Source organism: Nelumbo nucifera, chromosome 6 (genome assembly GCF_055504915.1).
Source record: "Nelumbo nucifera cultivar China Antique chromosome 6, China Antique-T2T, whole genome shotgun sequence".
Classification (NCBI taxonomy): domain Eukaryota; kingdom Viridiplantae; phylum Streptophyta; class Magnoliopsida; order Proteales; family Nelumbonaceae; genus Nelumbo; species Nelumbo nucifera.
This window is the reverse complement of record NC_142654.1, coordinates 22,614,701-22,638,611: the sequence shown is the minus strand read 5'-3', so window position 1 is coordinate 22,638,611 and position 23,911 is coordinate 22,614,701. Positions and strand designations below refer to the sequence as shown.

At 39.1% G+C, this 23,911-nt stretch overlaps 1 protein-coding gene across 2 annotated transcripts in view; it reads right to left on the bottom strand.

Annotated features, from left to right (window-relative positions):
• LOC104608340 (homeobox protein HD1-like) overlaps positions 1 to 23,597 on the bottom strand; it is a 28,905-nt gene extending 5,308 nt beyond the window's left edge. The window contains exons 1-5 of one of the 2 annotated variants that reach the window (XM_010274294.3): positions 23,100 to 23,597; positions 22,555 to 22,926; positions 22,335 to 22,455; positions 13,231 to 13,421; positions 12,693 to 12,824 (exon numbers count right to left, since the gene is read on the bottom strand). In XM_010274294.3, the coding sequence (XP_010272596.1) occupies positions 12,693 to 12,824; positions 13,231 to 13,421; positions 22,335 to 22,455; positions 22,555 to 22,887 (777 nt within the window). In that variant the 5' untranslated portion in view covers positions 22,888 to 22,926; positions 23,100 to 23,597. The remainder of the gene's footprint in view (positions 1 to 12,692; positions 12,825 to 13,230; positions 13,422 to 22,334; positions 22,456 to 22,554; positions 22,927 to 23,099) is intronic. The other variant, XM_088890101.1, reaches the window with a different exon arrangement.
• Between the last annotated feature and the right edge of the window lie 314 nt (positions 23,598 to 23,911).

Genomic DNA, 23,911 nt, shown 5'->3' with positions numbered 1-23,911 from the left:
ATGTTGATGATATTGTGGTCACAGGGAATGATAGCCATGAGATTGAGTCTCTTAAACAGCTTCTTCACCAAGAATTTGAGGTGAATGACCTTGGTGTACTCCGGTATTTTTTGGGTATTGAGGTTGCTAGATCCAAACAGGGGATCTTTATATCTCAGAGGAAATATGTCCTAGACCTGTTGGCAGAAACTGGAAAGTTAGGTGTCAAGCCTGCAGATACACCAATTGAACAGAATCACAGGATTAGTGCCGAGAGTGGGGAGATTCTTGAAGACAAAGTTATGTTCCAGCAACTGGTAGGAAAGCTCCTATATCTCTGCCTCACTCGGCCAGATATTACTTATGCTGTTAGTGTTGTCAGCCAATACATGCATTCTCCTAGAACCACACATCTTCTTGCGGCAGAAAGGATCTTAGCCTACTTGAAGAGATGCCCAGGTAGGGGTATACTTTTCAAGAACAACAATCACATGAAGGTGGAGGTTTATACTGATGCAGATTGGGCTGGGAGTGTTGATGACAGAAGGTCTACCTCGGGATATTGTGCCCTTGTGGGAGGAAACCTTGTCTCCTGGAGAAGTAAGAAACAAAGTGTGGTCTCCCGGTCAAGTGCTAAAGCAGAATACAGGTCCATGGCCAATGGAGTGGCTGAAATCCTATGGCTAAGATCTCTACTTGAGGAGTTGGGTATTGAATATGAGAAGCCCCTGATGCTGTACTGTGATAATCAAGCCGCCATTAATATAGCACATAATCCAGTACAGCATGACAGAACCAAACACATTGAAGTTGACCGCCATTTTGTGCGAGAGAGGGTCTCATCTCAAGAAGTATGCCTCCCCTACATCACATCTAGTATGCAACTAGCCGACATTCTTACTAAAGCCGTATCAAGAAAGAAGCTAGAGGCGGATCTATCCAAGTTGGGAATGATGAACATATACTCCCAACTTGAGGGGGAGTGTAGAGAACATTGATGTGGGCCCCACAGCTGTGGTACCACTCTGTCCGTAGGGTAGAATGTATCTAGTCACAGCTGTGGTTATTTTGTTGTTCTGTTATTTCTAGTTTCAGTTTTATATTGGTTGTTATTTGTTAGCAGTTATGATGTAAACACCAAGGGCAGATATGTCCTTTCATGTAACTAGCATAACCTATATATATTAACTTAAAGTGGTGGCGGCAGAATATTGACATTCTGTTCTTCTCCTCAAAATCTGTGTTCTATTGCTCTTCCATCACTCTTTCTTCTACATCTTCTTCACTTTCTCTTCTCATCGAACCTAAAATCTCTTAGTGATCAAGACTGAATAGCAGTCTTGAAAACCTACAGACTTAAATTATCCTTAGAATGGCATGCATGGTATTTGCAAATTTGCTTTTAAAGTCATAATTATTTATTCTTGGAAATCCATAAATTAAATCTTTATTTCCTTTACCTTTTGTTATATCAGATATGATGTTGGATCTGGTAATAGGACTAGATTCTGGAGGATATATAGTTAGGTGAGAACACTTCAGTCTACTTACCCACAGTTATGGGATCTCAAAGTGAAACACCATACCCAATTTTGTTCCTTATTTCCTCGAATGATTTGCTCTTTCCCCCAATGAGCTAGATGGCAGAATTTGGTCTCTTTAGTCAAACATCCTGTTTACTGCAAAATCTTTTTTTATTGGTTTAATACAAAAAGATCGCTTTTGGTTAAAAGGAGTTCACTGAATTAGAGACTTTGGTTAAAAGGAGATCAGCTAATGGTTTAGCTGACACGTTGGCTAAACAAGGAACTGTGAGGGAGAGAATGTTCTGGGCAGTTTTGTAAGAAAGATTACAGGGGGCTCAACACCTATGTTAGTGGTGTTAGTGAAGGGGTATTTCAGTCTTTGTACTTGTTGAGAATGCTGATGTGTACTGTTATGTTAGTTCGAGTGCCTCTTACTTAAAGAAGGGCACTCAAGTCTTTTTCAATAAGTCAATAATATAATAATAGGTCTGGCCGAATCAAGGGATTAACTTTTTTCCCTAATTCGAACCAGCCTTTCTCTCTTTTCTCTCTTCTCTCTTTTCTTCTTTCCTCTCCTACTTCTTGCTGTCTACTTTACTCTACAGTCAACGAACAAGACAGAATTCTATGGCAGGTCAAACTTCAACATGGTATCAGAGCTAGGTTCACCAAATCAGACTTGCTAGAATTCTGCCTTCTGCGCATTCGAATTAGGGTTTCACTTGGGGTTCTCAGTTGTGAGTTGGAGACTGGGAAAAGGGCTGAAAAGGAGTGATCGCCCTCTTCCCTAGGAGGTCTCTATGCCTCCGATTGTGTCGTTGGTGATTGGTTGCTGTGGTTTCTAAGCCCTAGTTAGGGCTGGTACGTGTGGTGCAGTGGTGTCTCAGCCCTTCGTATGGTTGGCCTTCAGGCGATGAGGTAAAGTTTTTTTTATATATTTTTTTTTGTTATGGAATACATGAGAGGTGTAGTACAGTTCGCATGATGGGTTCTCAGATTGCAGTATGCTAGGGTTTATGCTAGGGTTTATTCTGGTTTGTGTGTGATTCGAATGGCAATAGTGTCTACTTAATGGTGAAGCTTCCTATAGTTGTGGATTAATGTTGGTGGTGTTACAAGTGTGGTTTTCAGCTTTTGATATCGCTGAAATCAGTGTGTAGACCTCGGTGAGTAGGGGTTGTGGTGTTGTAGTTTTCAACATTTAATACTGCTGAAATCAGTGTACAGACTTCGGTGAGTAGGGTTTGTGGTGTTGCAGTTCTCAGCTGTTGAAATCAGTGTGCAGATTTCGATGAAGTGTCTGTGTGTAGTGTGCAGTGTGTAGTGCTCCTAATTCAGTGCTCAGAATTAAGGGAGTTCGGCAATGGCAGATAACAGTGATAGTAAACCTAGTGTCATGATATCTACTGACTACCTGAATGTCCAAATGACCTCCATTAAACTGAATGGAGAGAATTATGTCCCTTGGGCCAAGTCTGTAGAGGTTTTTCTGAAGGCGAAGAAGAAAGTGAAGCATATAAGAGAGGAGAAACCCCCCGCTAATTCTCAGGAGTATGAAGACTGGGAACAGGAAGATGCACAGATCATTACATGGTTGTGGAACAGTATGGAACCCAAAATCAGTGTGAACTTCATGTTTCTTGACACAGCCAAAGAGGTGTGGGATCATGCCAAGAAACTGTATTCAGGTCAGGATAATACCACTAGGGTATATCAACTGTATCAGGAATACTTCAATCTGCAACAGGGAAATCAGAGCCTTGAGGAGTACTATGCCAATGTGAGGAATATCCGTAATGAGTTAAATGTCTATCATCCTCTCACTTCAGATGTCAAAGTTCAACAGCAACAGCGAGAGCAGCTTGATGTAACACGGTTTCTGGTGGGGCTGAAGTCTGAGTATGAACCAGTACGAGCCCAGATACTAGGGGGATCTGCTCTTCCATCTTTAGAGGAGGTGTTTGCTCGTCTTCGGAGGGCTTCCATTGGATCTATGGACTCTAATGTCTCCGATAAATCAGCATTTGCAGTGTCAAGAGGCCGAGGTGGCAGAAGTGGGACTCGAGGAACCCAGCCTGGCAGGAGTGGTAGTGGTGGATCTACACACATCCGTGGTGGTGGTCGTACTGGAGGCAGAGATTCAGGGGGAGCTCGTGGTAGAGGACGTGGCTCGGGTCCACGGAAGTGTACTCACTGTGGTTTGGATGGACATACCATTAACTACTGCTATGACTTACATGGTCCTCCCTCGACGTGGGCCAACCATGCCATGACTAGTGACACCAGTTTCAGCCCTACACAGGAGAAACGGTCAGCTGACCCGATGCCTTCTACTCCCTCAGATGGTCCAGGCAAGGAGATGGTGAGTGTTCCTCGTGATGAGTATGAGAGGTTTGTTCAATCCAAGTCGCAGCAGAACACAGCTTCCTTTGCACACTCAGGTATGGCTTGTTTGGCATCCACACCCAACCCCTGGATTATTGACTCTGGAGCCTCCGATCACATGACGGGAACTCCAGGTGTGTTTTCATCTCTCACTCATTGCTCAACATCACAATCTGTTACCCTTGCTAATGGCTCCACGTCATCTATCTGTGGTGTTGGTAATGTTGACCTAGACCCTGTATCCCTATCCTCTGTTTTATATGTACCTAAGCTTCCATTTAATCTTATGTCTGTTAGTAAGCTGACCAAGTCACTTAAGTGCTCCATCACTTTTTACCCTTCTATGTGTGTTTTTCAGGATCTCAAGACGGGGATGAAGATTGGTGGAGGGCATGAAGCCGGTGGACTGTATTATCTTGATGGTGGTGGACGAACGTCAACGGCTCTTCAGTCATCCATTTCTCCTCTCCAGTGGCACTGTAGATTTGGTCATCCTTCGCTGAAAGTGTTGCAGTCCTTAGTCCCTTCATTGAGTCAACTTTCTGTTTTAGATTGTGAGTCTTGTCAATTTGGGAAACACCATCGTGTTCCCTTTCGTTCTAGGGTCGATAACCGTGTGTCGAGTCTTTTTTCTTTAATTCATTCAGATGTTTGGGGTCCTTATAAAGTGATGTCATATAATGGATACCGATATTTTGTTATTTTTGTTGATGACTGTTCAAGAATGACGTGGCTCTATTTAATGAAAGAAAGAAGTGAATTATTTTCCATCTTCCAGAAATTTTATGCTGAGATCCGCAATCAATTTGGTGTTCACATCAAAATTTTCCGTTCTGATAATGGTCGTGAATACTTGTCCTCATCTTTTCGAGAATACTTGGACCACCATGGGATTATACACCAAACTTCATGTACCTATACTCCGCAACAAAATGGGGTTGCTGAGAGAAAGAACCGCCATCTTGTAGAAACGGCACGCTCCCTCATGCACCACATGAATGTTCCCAAAACTTTTTGGAGCGATGCAATGCTCACCTCTTGTTTCTTAATTAATCGGATGCCCACGTCTATCCTTGATGGTCGTTCTCCTTTTAGTGTCTTATTCCCCAACATGTCTCCGTTTCCGCTTTCTCCTCGGGTATTTGGGTGTGTCTGCTTCGTTCATAATCTGAGTCCCGGGACTGACAAGTTAGATGCACGTTCCCTGAAGTGTATCTTCCTTGGTTATTCCCGAACTCAGAAAGGGTACAAGTGTTATCATCCTAGTTCTCGTCGTTCCTTGGTATGTGCTGATGTTACATTCTTTGAGTCTACTCCGTTCTTCGTGGGGTCCGGTGCTGCTGCTTCCCCCACATCACCACCTCCTCTTCCTCTTCCTGTGGCTGATCCACCTCCTTTGGTTCCAGTCATGCCTACGTCCTTGCCTCCGGTGCCACCATTGGTTGACCGTCCACCCATCCGTCACGTGTATACACATCGCCCACGTGTACCGGCTGCAGCTCCTCCAGCTTCATCACCGTCGACAGATCCAGCTCCAGCTTCGACACCAGCCTCCGACCTAGATCTTCCTATTGCCTTACGGAAAGGTAAGCGTACTTGCACCCTTCACCCTATTTCCAATTTTGTTTCACTTACCCACCTCTCCGCTTCCCATCGCCAGTTCATATCTTTGTTATCCTCCGTGGTTGTTCCTAAGGATGTCCAGGAAGCCCTTACCTCTCCAGAGTGGTGCCGTGCTATGGAAGAAGAGCTCTCTGCTTTGCATCATAATCACACTTGGGATCTCACCGCTCTTCCTCCTGGGAAGCAGGCTGTCGGTTGTAAGTGGGTGTATAGTGTTAAGTACTTGCCAGATGGTCGTGTTGAGCGCCTGAAGGCGCGGCTGGTTGCCAAAGGGTACTCCCAAACCTATGGCATTGACTACACGGAGACGTTCTCCCCGGTTGCTAAGATAGGATCAGTTCGTGTCGTCATCTCCCTTGCAGCTATGTCTGGTTGGCCTCTCCATCAGCTCGATATCAAAAATGCCTTTTTGCATGGGGATTTGCTCGAGGAGGTCTACATGGAGCAACCACCTGGGTTTGTTGCTCAGGGGGAGGATGGTAAGGTATGTAGACTTAAGAAGGCTATTTATGGACTTAAACAGTCCCCTCGAGCATGGTTTGGTAGGTTCAGTGAGGTGGTCAAGAAGTTTGGTCTGAAACAGTGCCAAGTTGATCACTCTGTCTTCAGTCTTGACTCTTCGGCAGGTAAAATAATATTGGTGGTGTATGTGGATGATATCGTTGTGACTGGGAATGATAAAATGGGCATTGACAGATTGAAGGCATTCCTACAGGAACACTTTCAGACAAAGGACCTTGGCAAGTTGAAATACTTTTTGGGCATAGAGGTAGCAAGATCTAAGCATGGCATTAATTTGTGCCAGAGGAAATATGTGCTTGATTTACTGGAAGAAACAGGATTGTTGGGTACTAAACCGGCTGAGACACCTATGGAAACAAATACGAGGCTGAGCAGTGATATAGGTGAAGTGTTTGAAGAGCCTGGCAGATACCGACGACTTGTAGGCAAACTAAACTATCTAACCATTACTCGGCCAGATATTTCATTTGCGGTTAGTGTGGTGAGTCAGTTCATGCAGAAACCTTTGGTCCCACATTGGAATGCAGTGCTAAGGATTGTGAGGTATCTGAAAGGAGCTCCTGGTCGTGGTTTGCTGTACAGAAGTGGTGGAAAACTGGTAGTAGAAGGATACACCGATGCTGATTGGGCAGGTTCTATGTCTGATAGACGATCTACCACAGGCTATTGCACCTTTCTGGGGGGTAACCTGGTAACATGGAAAAGTAAGAAGCAAACAGTTGTGGCAAGAAGCAGTGCAGAAGCGGAATATAGGGCCATGGCACATACTGCTTGTGAACTAGTGTGGCTGAGGAACCTTCTACAGGAGATAGGATATGACATCAGTACTCCAATGAAGCTCTACTGTGACAATCAGGCAGCGGTTCATATCTCTTCCAATCCAGTGTTTCATGAAAGAACCAAGCACATCGAAGTTGACTGTCATTTTGTGAGAGAGAAGGTGCTGAATGGGGTGATAGAAACTGCATATGTTAGTACGGGAAACCAGTGGGCAGACTTGTTTACAAAAGGCTTGAGTCGGGGGAGAGTGGACTACATATGTAACAAGCTGGGATTATATGATATATACTCACCAGCTTGAGGGGGAGTGTTAGTGGTGTTAGTGAAGGGGTATTTCAGTCTTTGTACTTGTTGAGAATGCTGATGTGTACTGTTATGTTAGTTCGAGTGCCTCTTACTTAAAGAAGGGCACTCAAGTCTTTTTCAATAAGTCAATAATATAATAATAGGTCTGGCCGAATCAAGGGATTAACTTTTTTCCCTAATTCGAACCAGCCTTTCTCTCTTTTCTCTCTTCTCTCTTTTCTTCTTTCCTCTCCTACTTCTTGCTGTCTACTTTACTCTACAGTCAACGAACAAGACAGAATTCTATGGCAGGTCAAACTTCAACAACCTACTTAGGGGTTGACAGCTGTACTTAAATCTGGAAAGTTATTATTAAGTTATATTAATGAAGTTACCGTTCCAAATCAAAAAAAAAAATAGACTTTGGTTAGGAAGTTTCTTGTAAGAAAATTAACATGACTGATATACCTGTTGAAAAAAAAATACATTTCTAACACATTTATCAAAAAAAAAAATACATTTCTAACATGCTTCAACAAGAAAGGATGGAATTTATGCCAGATGATGTTGAGGAAATACGTTGCATTCATTATTCAATTGCCTATTCAGTTGGTGTTCCCCTAAGATATGACAGATGTTATGAGAAGATAGAATATTTCTCCCCCTAATGGAGTAGATTTTTATACAGATACTCACTTCTATTCATTATTTGGGATTTATGGTAATAAAAAGTTAGTAATGTTTGAAAACATCATCCAATCTATTGAATCCATCACTGGTATCATCAAGACTTGCGCATTCTGATGATATATATTGGGGAAGTCTTACAGGATCAACCTCTTTGAAAAAGTGACAAATCTGAAGGTGTACCTCAATAAGAGTGTGGTGGCTGGGGTCAACCTAGACCAAGAAGAGGTCAACTTATGGGCGGGGGAATTAGGTTGTTTACAAAGTATGCCAATGAAGTATCTAGGACTCCACCTTGGTGCCAATCCTAAAAGTCTTGGGTTCTGGAATCCGGTAGTTGAAAATTTTGAAAAGAAATTAGCTGCATGGAAAAGGAATTACATCTCTTTGGCGGGTAGGATAACTCTTATTAGATCCACTCTAGCAAATCTCCCAGTATATTATCTCAGTGTTTAGCATGCCTCAAGCTATTGGAAAAAAGTTAGAGAAGATAATCAGGTGAGAAGTGGTGACCAGAAGAAAGGAGCTCGGAGGCTTAGGACTAGGGAAGTTGAAGGAAAGGAATGAGGCCTTATTAGGGAAGTGATTATTGGAGATTCCCGCACGAGACAGATAGGCTTTGGCAAAAAGTGGTAACTAGTGTACATGGGCTCTCTAAGAATGGCTGGGATGCTGGAGTTTCTCGTAGGGCTTCTAGTTCCTCACCTTGGAAAGCAATTAACAAAGTTCTCCCATCGTTTCTCAACCTCGTCAAATTTTATCTCAATTCAGGTAATAAAATCAGTTATTGGGAAGATGTGTGGATGGGCAAGCAATCCTTAAAAACATTGTTCCCTTTAATCTTTGCCCTCTCCTCCCTCAAATGCAAGCCGGTTTCTGATTTCATCTTCCCCTCCCCCTCCCTGTTTGGTTTTGCTTGGAATCTGGGTCTTCATAGAGAGGTGAGGGATTCCGAGATGGATTCTTTGTCTTCTTTGTTGCAGCTGATTGATGGGGTGTTTCTAGACATTTCTGAACAAGACACTAGGGTTTGGGCGCCCCCACCCCTCTGGAGTCTTTAGCTGTGCTTCCTTCTTCAAATCCTTGTCCTATCCTGTTCAACCTGGGGTACCTTTCCCTGTAAAAGAAGTATGGTGTTGCCCTATTCCCCATAAAGTGAGTGCTTTTTGTTGGGAGGTCTATCATGGTGCCATCAACACCTGTGATCTGATGCAAAGGAAGAGGCCTGGCTGGTGTCTATCGCCTAATTGGTGCTGCTTATGTGAGACGAATGGTGAGACTGCTTATCATATCCTTGTACCCTGTGGTATTTAGGATTGGTTCTTTCATCTTTTTGAATGCAGGTAGGATACTCCGATAAAATTGGAAAGGCTTTTTGACCCCTCTACTTTTAGATCGCCAAAAAAGAAGAGGGAGAGCACTATGGAGATGCACAAGAGCAGCAGTAATTTGAGTATTGTGGGAGGAAAGAAACTTGAAAATTTTTGAAGAAAAGAAAAGATGCAAGAAATAATGGAAAGAATTGTGGTAAAGGTAACATCATGGGTACAGTCACTAAACTTGTTTTCAGACTTTACAATGAATGACATAATTAGGAACTGGAGGGAAATTGCTTCATCTTCAACTCTTAAGAAGGTATTAAAAGGAATTGGACCCCCCTGAATCAGGATTACTCAAACTGAACTTTGATGGAAGCAGCCTTGGCAACCTGGGAAGATCTGGAATTGGAGGGGTATTTAGAGATGACAAAGAAAATGTAGTGGGGCTGTTCTCAGGCCCTATTAGTAGGGGTGATTCCACTACAGATGAACCAAATACAATGGTATTTTGGATCCAAAAAGCTAAGGAGATGGGGATGCGAAAGCTTGTTGTGGAAGGCAACTCCCCAGTAGTAATAAACTGGCTAAAGCAAACTGAAGAAATACCCTGGCTGCATAGAAATGATATCTAGAAGATTAAAAACCTCTCCAAGGACTTGCAGTTATCATTTCAGTGGACTCCAAGGGCAGAAAACGGATTTGCAGACCAGCTAGCAAAACAAGGGGCAAACAGGAATCAGTATTTTTGGGCTCAGATGTAAGAATGAGAAATCATAAGTGATAGGTGGCAGTTTAATTTTAGTTGGGTAGCCGAGGCTACTCATAATCTGTAATTCACATCTTATTATATTAATGAAATTCTCTTTACTGATCCAAAAAACAAAAAAAAAACTTACAGGATCACAACAATAGGGATGGAAGCGGTCCATGATTTTTTTTTGATAAGTAATAGAGTTTTGTTAATTAACAAAGATCAGTAAAGAAGTACACAGATGTTGCATCCCTTGAAGGGGCGAGATGCTGCCTCAAGATCACATCTTATTATATTAATGAAATTCTCTTTACTGATCCAAAAAAAAAAAAAAAACTTACAAGATCACAACAATAGGGATGGAAGCGGTCCATGATTTTTTTTTTTACAAGTAATAGAGTTTGGTTAATTAACAAAGATCAGTAAAGAAGTACACAGATGTTGCATCCCTTGAAGAGGCGAGATGCTGCCTCAAGATAACCCCAAAAATTACAAAATAGCCCAAAAAAGCTGGTTCCTGTGCACCCCTTGCTTAGCTAGGCAATCTGCCATCCCATTTGCCAATCTTCTTTCCCATTGAGGACTGACAGAGACGTTTGAGGTTAGCCATTTAAATCCCCTCAAGGTTCCCCTAAAAGACCAGGCCACTGTCTCTGGTTCTTTCAACCACCCTATTACTAGTTTGGAGTTACCTTCAATTAATAAATGTTCAATGTTCAATTCTTTAGCAATCTCTGCCCCATGTAGTGGAATTCCGCACTAACTGAATCTGCCACTCCTATAGGGCCAGACAATAAAGAAATAATCTGTCCCTGGGCATCTCTGAAAACTCCCCCAATCCCTGATGGCCGTGGGTTGTCTAGACTGGGAGTGATTCATGAGTTACTCCTATCAGAATGAGGTGAAGTGACAGTAGTCACTGCAGGTACTGGATTAAAGCTTAGCTTTCATAATTGTCTTATGGGAATTCCAACAACTTTTCACTGGTGTGTTCAGGGATAATATGAGCCATATTTCATGTTTCTCCAGCAATGTGGCGGAAGATTTCATTATAATTGAGAACCTATTAAGAGTATATGCTTTTAGAATTGTTTGACACAGTTATAGCGTTTTTTACAAGGCAGTGCTTGAGTCTCTGAGTTTTTTACTGGCTGGTTAAGAACTTAAACAGCTGGTCCTTCATCCTTGGAGGCCATCCCATCTTATTACATAGGATCAAATGTGGGTCATTCAATTGAATATAACTAACTCTCTTGGATCCCAAAGTTAGCAAACAATAGATTTGGGTGATTTTCTTGTCAATAATAGTGTTGGCCAGAAGAAATTTGGAGTTTGGACTTCTTGGTGTGATTGATATTGCAATGTTATTATGTGGTTCTTTCTATCAAGGGTACTTATTGCTAGCAAGGATAGTCATCCTTATAGATCTTTCCTCTTTATTTTTCAATAAAGTTTCATTTCCAATTAAAGGAAAAGGAGGAACAGAGACATAATACCCCTACACACATGGGGGGTGGGGATGGGGGAGAGCCTTCCTGGAGATTTATTTGTGATCTCCATGTCATGTATTAACATTAAAATTCTTTTCATTTTTTTCGATTAAATACTTGTACAATTGTTAGTAAGTGCTATGTACAAAATTACATGATGCTGACAATTTATGCACATGATAAAGATCAGGAGGTTTTCAAATTCTTCCATCAGGTTATCAGAAAAAGAGCCCAGCTTTACATTGTAGATCTCAGAAAAGAAAAGAAACCAATTTGAATGCATTGACCTTCCAAAAACATAATAAACTTTCCAAAAGAGGGGTAAATTCAGTTGCAATTTAAAATTACCATGTTCTCTCTTTTTTCCCTTTTTGTTTAGGTAATCTTAAAACTGCAATCTTTTTTTTTTTTTTTAATAATTCTATTTGATCCAGTTATCAATAAAAAAAAACGTATTTTGTAACTAAACAGTCAAACACTATCTAAAGCTGTACAGATGCTGATAAGTTATGCCCCTCACAAAAGATCAGAAAGTTTTCAACTTATCCTTTCCTAATTATCAAAAAGAAACATAACTTTACATTCCAAAACTCAATAAAGAAAAGAAAATTAGTTCTGTTGCATGGTAAAGTTTCTAACTTATTTTTTCTTTTTAGGAGTTTCTAGATCAATGTTCAGGATAAGTGGACTTTAAGTCCTAAGGTATTCATGACTTGTTATTCCGATAGGAGTACATTAACATGTTTTGTTGTTGGTTCTAGATTGTTGGGTCTATCCAGTAGAATATTTCATTTTCTACCTTGTATGAGACTTTTGGTAAGAAACATGGGAAAGAGGATTCGAATAGAGGTAGACCAATGTGGATTACGCTTAATTTTCCACATTGAACAAGGCATATGGTAAGAAGCATGTGAAAGAGGATTTTAATGGAAGTGGACAAACTTGGATTATATTAAGTCCATTTCAATAGGCTTGAGTGAAATCACACAGAAAAGTCCAGGAAGATGATTCATTTTCCACTTCCAGAGTATATTTGGTTATGCATTTGATAAATAATATTTTAGAAAATTTCAGTTATCTTGTTCTGTTTTTTGCACACTGTATTTTATTTCTCTAATAAGTAAATTCTCAACAATCTTATTTGATGTGAATGGAAACTAAGGAATTTGAGAAAACTTTTAACACTTTTGGCCTATTACACATTCAAGGTAAAAAGAAATATAAAGCCACTAGCTGATTTGTTTTTAATTACATTATGGTTATGTTAATAATATGAAATATATTTATTATTCCTAAAAAAATCACATCTGAGCTGAGAATATAAAACATAGATGTGGTTGTTTACCGTAGGGTATGGCCACTTTGAGTGTTGTTGCCACCAATTCTTCAAGACAGTAGTTGTATCACCAGGCAACTTTCCTGCCCTTCTTTTTCTTAAGATTTCCTCTCTTACATCTTCAATTCTTGACCTAAAGCCCTACATCCGAGGAAGACAATAGTTCAGCTTTCTAATTAGTTAATAATGTCTACTACAGTTACTGCCGTACAGCAAGGATCAAAATATTGATATGATATGTGTATCATATCCATATCCAAGGTCATGGTGACTCATGGATACACAAATACACACAGGGTTGGAGGGTTCTGAAAGTTTGGGATGATAGAAGGCATCCCACTCAGGCTGATAAAAATAAAATATAAATAAAATAAATAAACAAGAGTATCGGTCTTATCGATACACACTGATACCCAATTTTTGTTATCGGGTGTATTGATATTTAGATCCTTGCTGTACAGATTTTCCATATCGAGGGAGTAGACTGGTGCCCTCGTGCAAACAAAAGAAACATTGGGAGATTTCTGACGATCATGAAGAATTTCACCTGCTTCAGCTCTATCTTCAATTCCTGCCTAACTCTCTCCATCAAAGATCTTTCAGATTCGGTTGGAAGCAATGGACCAAATGACATCATGTCATGCCCATCTGCACCTGCCTGATCTAATGCAGAATCCATCTGCAGTTCGTCTTCATCATCTGACATCGTTGCACCAGTTCCTTCCCCTAGAGTTACTCCTGAAAGAAGATAGCAGGCATGGTTGTCAAGTAATGTGCATATAAGGCCTTGATCATAATTAGATATTACATACACTAAGCTGCAATTGTAATTTGTGTGCAACCAGAGCTGATAAATTGTTATAGCATTGTATTCATTCCTGATCCATCTCTCTTATTGAAATAACTTTTGTGCAAAAAATAGAAAGATAAAAGAAAGCAAAGGAAATCTGCATTTTCTTATTTTTTTCTCTACTAGCTCCAGTTACTCTGATCAAGTCTAGGCAGAATAGCAGAAACAAAACTGCCTCCAAAATCTATAACTGAAAAGCAGGGCCTTCAGAAAAACTCATTTTAAATAGAATAGCTGTAATAACTCCATGTATGTATAAAGTTGGGTTATCTTCAGTGCTTTATTCAAACAGGTTTTCTCATTCTCATTAATCAATCAAGATGAAGGTGTAAGAAGGTGATTTTCTTTTTGCTAATAACAAGAAGGGGCTTTGTACTAGTAACAGTTCAAACAGGTTTCTCAAAAGGCTTTTCCAATAAAATGCATGGATTGAGGTCAAATGTGGGAAGATTCCAAACATTGCACATAAATAGTTGATAGTTCTCAAATATTGCACATACATCAAAAATAGTTCCAACACCAAGCATCAAAGTCAACTTTTAGGTTTTAGCCAAATGGAGAGACGGTACAACAAAATGCGGTTAACCATCTAAGAGGTGGACCAGGTTATGGTCTGAGTGGGCCCATATGCGATATTGTTATCCAAGTAAACCTATTCCATGCTATTCTGTTATGAGACGATTTAGAGAATCAGCATGGTGACTTAAGCCCAATATATTCCTCCTTGGGCTGTAACACAACACACCAGACCGTCTATGGTACCAAAGAAAATGTAATCCAGGCGTGCCCTAGCCAGACCAATAAAAAACTCAGAAAATGCTCTGCCCCAGCACACAAAAAATCTATTATATTAAAAATAAATGATAGAAAAAGGAAATAAAAGAACAACATCTTAGGGCTTGAATTAGATCAGACAAGAAATTTGGAACCACTTCATTACATTTTACATATTTATCCATTTGTTTTCTTTTTCACATTACCAAAATCTTAAAAGCTCGTGGTACATGGCCTAATAAGAATTTACATGAAAGCTTTAAATGGGTCATATGGATATGAATTTTGTCCAGACATAGCAAATTTAGGAGCAGATATAGGTTCTTCTGAGAAATATGGATCCTTTTTTTTTTTCATCTGTACTATTGAATTCACCTTGATCCAACTCATCTCATAATAGAAAGTACATATATATCTTGTTTTGCCAAATACCTTTTTTTTTAATGCCCGGAGAAAAGCAAGCACAGAATCAAATAGTTGTTTTTTTAACCAAGGTATTTTAGTTGAAGGTCACAAGTACAAGAGTTGGATGGGACATTTAATCTTCACTTTGATGTTAAAACCAATTACATGTCTGGATCTGAGTTTATTTAAACCTGAATTTTTGGTCTTTAGATATGAACCTTGAGTTAGGGGTGCTCAAAAATAACCAAAAAAACCAAACCTATCCGAATATATAGTACAAACTATTATATATCATAAATATAAAAAATCGAAAAAATGAAGAACCAAATTGGTCAAAAACCAGTTTAGTTTGAAATTTATGCCCACAGTTCGGTTACCCCTACGTTAGCCTGGGTTTTCTTACCGGGAGAAAAAAGAAATAGTAACCTGGGTTTAGTATCCCAGCCCGAGAACTAGGCCCAAAAGCCAAAAGCTGAAACTGAAAGTCTTCCACTTTTTTTTTTTTCTTTTTTTTGATTGAGAAGTTCTTCCACTCGGGTACCCAAGTCCGCAACCCTTTACATCTAATATGTTCAAACCAACTCATTGAAGTCTATCCCCCAGATGTCTTGTGTTTTTCTTTCTCTTCTTTCTTTCTTCTTAAATACCATATTCCACATTCTCCTTTAAATAATACCCTTTGATATTTCAATTGTTTGCTTACAGACACAACAAAAAATCTTTTCTATCCAAGGTTTTTAAAACCAAACTCAACAACAAACCGTTCAGGGGTGGTTGAACAGTCTGACCGTTCGAACCAAACTGACAGCCCGTTCTGACAAAAAATAAAAAAAATTAACAAATTAACAATAAAAAACAACCAAAACAGTTGCCCAGGTCGATGGTTCGAACGGTTCAACCGCCTGGATCAGCGGTTTGCTGACCAAATCATTGGTTTTTGGCCAAAAGATGGTTCTGGAGTGAAACGGATCTGGTCAGGTGACTGGTTCCTGGTTTTTCCTGTCCGACCGTCCGGTCCAGTTCAGTTTTGAAAACATTGTTTCTATCCACCTGCCAAAAGTTGGATTAGGCTAAAAGTTAACGCAAAGACAGAGATTGAGGAAGGCGTGATTATCTGCTGGGCTGCAACTAGGTTGAGCATAGATGCATCTCATCTCTATTCAATAAACAGAAACATAACTATCATTTGAAGTGCTCCAATTCATCAAATTCGTTTTACACAAGGAAAAGGCATCAGAAACTTGATTACACATCAATTTTACTTCCAACTTGGACGAAATAAATAAATAAAACGATCTTGATTCTCAGTTTCTTTGTACTCAGAAATTAAGAAAAAGCATATCCTTTCTGATAAAAACCAATTACAGCATCGGATCGGATACACGCATCCTTCTTACAAAGGAATAATTATGTGACAAACAAGAAAATTGTTCTGTAAAATGATTCTCAACCATTTCAATCACCCCTCCACTTGGATAGATTCTAATATTTGATACATAAACATGAAAATAGTTCTGTAAACTGATTCCTAACAATCTGGCGTTGGGTGGCCCCAGCCCGAGCCCAGACCAACCAGCCCACAATTTTACACCGTATGGGCTTGGATTTTTGGCCCTCGGGCTGGGCTAGGCCCCGAAACCCCAGCTTGCCTACTTTTTGGACTGGACCTGGGCCTTGCCCTTGGACAGCCTAAGCCCAGCCCAATTACACAGCATATATACAAAATATAAAAGATTCCTATTTAATGGTCTAAACTTTTGATGATAAATAGGTTTAGGATAGATACATTAGGCCTAAGAAGCCCGTTTGAGCCAAACTGATTACCCTGAACCCGTCCTAAAACTGAGCCCAACCCAAGTGTGTTAAATATCACTTTGGGCTGGGCCTAGGTTGGACAGTTCAAGCTTGACCTCAGGTTCAGTCTGGCCTTTGGACCTATGCACAATACCTAGAGTTGGGCTGGGTTGACCTTAAATCCGGCCCAGACTGCCCAAGTTGCATTCTACTTGAATGAGCCCAATGAAGGTTCTAAATAGTTGCATAAAAATTTGGAGAGGGCCAAGCTCAACCTTGAATTTTATTTTGAATCAGTTTGGAAAGAGTACAATTACAAATATGTACAGTGCAAATACATACAAAATACAAGGTTTTGCACTCTACATATTTGTATTTGTACTCTTCCAAAACTAAGCCTTATATTCAATTTGGGAAGAGTACAAATTCAAATTTGTACAGTACAAATACATACAAACTACAAGGTTTTGTTCTTTATATATTTGTATTTGTACTCTTTCCAAACTCAGTTTGGGAGGGCTACAAATACAAAAATGCAACACTTTTGTTCAGCATATTTTGTATTAGAATTGAACATATTTGTCTTTGCAGTCTTCCCAAACAAAGCCTTAAGTTCTTTAGTTTATGGCACAAATCTGAATGGGATACAAAGTTTGCTCCCAGTTCAGTTTTGCATCTGTTTATAACTATGATTGACACTCCTGCCTCATACAAAACTTGTAATTTTTTACTCATTTGCATTCATTGGCAGTGTCTCCTACCTCAATTCTCTCATATAAAGTGGAGACTATATCACCTTGCTTCCCATTACACTCCCAAACAAATAGCCCTCCACTTGTCTCCATTCTTTTTCATGTAAAATGGGGACCGCTTCATTTTACTTGTCAAAACAAATAAGACAGTCAAATATCAAGCAAACGTAAACCAGAACCTACACTCAACCCATTTGGACCTCCATACATTTACACCAGTGCAAAAGAAATTCGGACCATAAACAAACAAAGTCTTAATGATGCATTAGTTGTCACAGAGCAAAACTGGCAAATAGCTAATTATTAGCACAAATCTATTTGTTTGCAGTGGAAATTTGACATGGATAAAAATTTTTCGCCCAGTTCAGTTTTGCATCTGTTTGCTTGTAATTATGATTTGCAATCCTACCTAATACAAAATTTTGTATTGTGTATCCCCAAAACCAATGCAAAATTGCACCACCTTCCTCCTACCTCTATTCTCTCATATAAAGTGGGGACAACAGCATCTTGCACTATACCTCATTCCCAAACAGATAACCCTCCACCTAAGCAGAAGTAAACCATAATATACACTCGGTCTTTTTGCATTCCCATGCATTTACACCAGTGCATATGAAATTTGCAGACAAACTTGACCAAAATAACAAATAGAGGCTAAAGTACTGAATTGCCATCTTTGCAACTATACTTGAAAGCTGTTTATCTCTTCTTTTAATAATCTCTTTCAAACAAAAAAAGAAGAATCAAATATGGTGTTTTAATGCCTTAGAATCGTTCTACAGTTACCGATGCTTCAACAAATCTGTGCAAATTATAAATAAAAAGATAGCAAAATAAAGGGGAAATTTCTATTCTCTCATAATGTAAACCCAAAATTACATTTTTCTCTATAGAATTTCAACATAGTCCATCACAGTTTTAGTTACATTTCTACCTTTCTTAAGTCAACTAATCAAATAGGTTGCATTAGGATTTTTTTTCTATAAAAGATATGAATACATTTCGTTCTCCCATCTACAGTTTACATACTACACAATTTCTCCTCTAATATATTCTTGCTTACATATCTAGACAAGTCATAGTTCAATTTCTTAAAAGTTATATATTTTTACGAAAAGTGTAATTTTATGGAGAAGAACAAAGATTTTTGAAAAAAAAAAACTGTGTTAGCTCTTATTTTCAATAACTTTTATTTACAGACATGTGGTTTGTAATTAAGAAATGAAAGAGATACTACTATATAAAAATTGTTAAATTGGAGTGTCTTGATAATTGGAACTCAAGTTAAAGTATATTTATGCCAAAATAAAATAGTTATATATCACCCTAAAATATCAAGTATTCACAAAAAGTTCGTCTTATATTCATATCTCCACTCTCCAGGCTGAAAGTCAAAAGGTCTAAACAAGAGGGTAAGGTGCCATGGAGCATTGTTCCCTCGGCATAATCTGGATACGTAATACAACTGGGGAAATTCAATAGTGTTCAAATGGTTGGGTTTCTCTTTCAGTAATGCATGTCATTGAAGTTATAACTTTTTTTAATTAAAAATAATTAAATGGGTAAGTGCAAAACCAAAAGACATGGCAAAACAATGGTCAATTTTAGAGCTACTCAAGGCCCATGGATGATCCATAACAAGAATAATCCTCACCTCAAAAATGAACTAGCCAATAAAACCCAGTCCATGAGACTCCTGTTACCAAGCTATCAATGGATAAAAAAATTGATAGATCTTGGAACTAATGGAATGAGAGGTCCAGTCTCTGTATAGATCTTGATTGATTGCATAAGATTTCCATAGGCCTTTGATTGTCTCCCTGATAATTGTCCTCTCCATTTTGAAGTTATGACTTTTATGAATAGAAAAATTTAGGATAAGAGTGTTTATTACTTATCAAGAGGCTATGGGATCAAAAGCTACATGAGAAGAAGATGATAAAATAAACATGAACTCTTTCACCTACTTCTAACCTGCAAGGCTGCAATTCTTAATATTTTGGGTATATATATGTCAATTTCTAGTCATGCTTATTAACTTTGAAAACCTTTATGAAAATAGTAGGAATTATCATGCCTTTCCTCATATAGCCATTTTTTATCATTAGCTTGCCTGTGTAGCTTATAATCTATTGTTTCCAACATTTTAGACAAACTCGCAAAAGTACAATATTGTGGTGCTTCCTCTTGTTGTGATTCTTAATTAAAAACCTATAACGATGTTAGATTTAAGTTATTGTTTAAATTGGGTCAGCTAATTCACATTTCAGAGCCTTTTTTGTTTCTTTTTGCAACATCACTAATGCCCTATTTATAATCTATAACTCATATGTCAATAGGAATATTTTACCATCAATTATCAGACTAACTTTTTCCATTCGAAGAACGTCATACATTTTCTGTATGTTATACAGCATCAGAAAGAAATTCTTAAGACAAATTTGTGCTTACATACATACATACATACTTACTTACATATATACATGTATGCAAAACAGGATACTTGTAGCCTAGCTGACCCAAATGGTTGGGATGAGGTTTAGTTCAGTTAGTTGAGTTTATCTTTCTCGAATGAGGGTCTGTGCCAAGTACCAGAACTCAACAGTAATTCTAAGAGAACCACCAATAGTAAGAAGGAGATGAAAATGACTTGGAGAGTGTCTTTTTTCCTTTTACATGTCTCTACATGGTAAATTGGTGACCATGAACAATTTATTGGACAAAAATCACCATTTTCCAATGCATAGAATTTAAAATATATCAACTATAATTAAGAGCGTTATTATGCTATAATTTAAAATATATATAAACTACTCTAAATCCTTTATCATCCACAAAAAACAAGAAAGAGATTTATAGGAGAACGAAAAGTATTCATAAAACTACTAGTTTTGTGTGGAAGAAAATCTAAAAGGTTTCCATATATAGGGCTTTACTGGATTAACTAGGAATGGACGCCCGGGTTGACAACTTCCTCTAGCTGCCTGAATGGGACCTGTTCCTAAAAGCTATCCTCACATCAAGGAGTTACTTCATTCTTTGATTTTTAATGTTAGCTGCATTTTTAGTTTTTATTATTAAATAGCAACATTACAATGTAAGTTTCTATTTCAGCTACATATAAATGGGACTTAAGCTTGGAGAAATTCATGAATTAATGGAGAAGTTAGCATGCTATGACTTCAGTTAAGCACAGTTTGGTGATTTGATAAAGATAGAGACCAACCTGCGTATTAGTAACAACACCTTCTGTATCTAATGACAATAAGAAATGAATTCTCTATCAACAGTTTGGTTTCCTGTTTTCATCCCCTACTCTGAAACGAAACATGTAGCTTGTTTTCTAAAAGGACTTACTTGGTAGGTATATACATAAGGACCGACAGTGAATTTTAATCTGAAGTTTCCCTTGGATAAACAATAGTCAAAGGTTTTGTTTTATAATCCTACGGAAGGTAATGATATGTTGCTATCGAAATGTCCTATTTCCATCTAACGGATACAAATCTATTCCATATAAAAATGGTATAATCAGATGCATTTTAACCATCAAAATTCTCTGCCATAGTATTAGAATATAGCTTTCATGCTTTTTTCATAGGATTAAAGGGAGCAATAGTTTCTGGTGTGTAAGGAAACTGTTAAAGCAACCAACCCGGTTTGTTAATGGTAGAATGTATCTGGTAAGGAAACTATTAAATGTCAAAAAATGGAAATTGGTGCAAAGAAATGGTTTGTCTCAATTTGAGATTGTACATTCAAAGAATCTGATGAGTAGTGCTTGCATGCATGTATGATTTCTAAGGGTAATACATGAACCTATTTCCTTGAGGTGCACCAGTAGTAAGATCTAGGAACCTCTCTCATCGATTATATATGAGTAAGTTGAACCAAGAATTTCAGCACTTCGACTTTATATTCCATCTTCAATTCAAGTAGATCATCTACTATCTTCTTATCTTGAAATTATGCTGTCAAAAAGGAGATGCCGAGTATTGCTACGCTGACAGACAACTCGAATCTCTATCTCTACGAAGATGCGCCTCAAACCAAAATACTAGAGAATTAAAAAGGAAAAATAAAAGGCTCTCAGGTTTATATGTGAAATTTCTTTACCTGTAAGTAATTAATTTTAATCAAGTACTGTCATGGAAGCTAAGAGGGCCTAGCATTTGGGTTATAGAATTCAAAGCCTTTTAAGTTTTACCTGCCACCATCCAGATTCAGGCTATGTTTGAAATACTCATTTCAACATTTTATTCCCAGAACTTTTTTGGGTGTTGGCATGTGACTACTGGAAGGAATTGCACTGAAGTCCAGTCACACACTTAAACCAACCGGTCTAAGAAGCGGTGACCTGCATTCCACGTAACACATTTCCCATACCCAGATCCCAAATGATGGACAGTTGGGTACTAAAATGCAGAGTCTTTATTCATGTTATTAGGAAACAATAGTACAAGATTGTCATGGAATATTTGAACACTCATTTCTGTCTATGTGAACCTTCATCTTCATGCTTGGGCAGCTGACTATCTCATACTTTTTTAACAGTATAATATAAGGAGTTAAATTAAATAAATCATATTTCAAATTTGTGTTGATTCACCAACTTTGGTTGCTCCTCAAACTCTAGTACAGGTCCAAAGACACCAATCCCAACACATCAGAGTTACGTTCAAAGAAGAATGTAAGGAATTGGAGAAGGTTCATGGATTATGAAAGAAAAACAATCAGAATACAAGTACTCCCCGTAAAGCTAAACATCTGAATGAAACATCAGCCCTTTATAGTTCTTTGTTCCCTCCATCACCCAACTAACAGAACCTTTGCTAACTATAAACTATTTCCTTGTGGTCCCGCTCCACCCACCTCTCTTACGGAAAGCACAGATTTACAAGGAACCCGTATAGCTTTCCACCCACCAAATGCATCCAACAATAAAAACAAACAGATTAATTAAAAAAATGAACATCTAAAACAAAAGCCCATCACGCATCTTTTATCATCTCCAAAATCAAACGTATAGTGATATCAGAGAGAGAGAGAGAGAGAGAGAGAGAGAGAGCAAACCGGTAAGAGCTTGGAAGGACTGCTCAATTTCACGGCAAGCCATAACAGCCTCGACGGCATGGACCCGAACATGGTTTTGAAGCTGCTCTTTGAAGGAACACAAGACTAACAAATATTGAGCCTGTAAATAACACCAGATCACGAGAACATATTAAGGGGAGAAAGAAATAACAGATGAAGAGAGAAGAAAAGGAAAAAAGGTCGTCGAGAATATATGTACCAAGAAGTTGTCAAGGTCCTGTCTCTCATGGGGAGAGAGCACTTGGTGTCGGTTTTGATGTAGGGAAGCATAGGATCGAAAGATATGGTGAGACTGCGCGAGCTGAGCGTCGATGAGAGGTAACTGATCAATTGGTGTAGCAACGCGGAGGCACCCAACATGAGCTGTCAATAGCTGCTCATAGAGAGGATGAGTAGCGATCTCGGCCTTGAGCTGCCGTTGTTGCTCGGCCGAAACAGCTACCGATACCGACAGGGAAACGTCGTTGTGTAGTCCACCAATGCCTCCACCGCCAATACCATGACCCAACATTCCTAAACCCGGTTCTTGCATTAGCAGGAGCTCAAGCTCAAAGCCTCAAAGCAATCTCTTCTGTACGAAAGGTGAATGGAAGCTGTAAAGAGGCGGGGAATGCAACAGCTGAAAAAAAAAAATAAACAAAAAGAGAGGAAGGAAGGAAAAAGGGGAATAGAGAGAGAGAGCGAGAAAATATTATTGCGAATTGCGAAAGCTAAAAGGAAAGGTGGGGTTTGGAGGACCACAACCCTTTATACTTGAGCGTGAGTGGAGAAAAAGCAGGCAGGCAGTTTTCTCGTTATTGGCGTTCACCAGAGACCGTATATTGGGATCCGAGACACGAGACTTTCTGTACAACCTCTGTAGTCTGGGCACATACGCAGTGGAGCGAGAGAGCTTTAATGGGTTCTCAAAACTTTTGATTGTTTTTGTTTTGACTGTAAGCACAGAGATGATCAACCCCCCTGACTGACAGGGTCAAGGAGAGAGAGACAGGATCAAAGGAGGAGCTCAGCTCAGGAAGGACAATATATGCTGAGAATTGAGAAGAGAATCCAGAGAGATGTACAGAGAAAAACTAATCAAAGTTGAATCATCATTATTACTGGGAAGGAAGAGAGAAGATAAGTCAAGCGAAGAAATAGCAGACAAGGCTGTCCCCAGTGCCCAGCCCTGACATTTCCATTGCTTTTCCTATTTCTCTTTCTTTCTTTTTCAGTTTTTCTTTTTTTAGGAGGATCTGATCTGTTGCTGCCTTTCTTTAACCATAACCCCACCTAAGCTCTATATATGCGCATTCGATTAGGCTTCGTAAGTCTATCCAGGAGGTGGGTTTCCTCTCTCTCTCTGCCTTTGGTTGATTTTTTCCCTATTAACTGTGAGAATGAGAGTCGGCTGAAGTGAGCTGCAACCTCTCCTTGGCTGAATAGCTGGCGCTCGCTGCTATAATAACCCAATTAAATGACTAACCACCAACTCCTATATACCCTGCCTGTATCAGTTGGTTGGGATTTGGTCCCACTCGTGAGTCGTCATCATACATGGATGATCCTAACCGTTT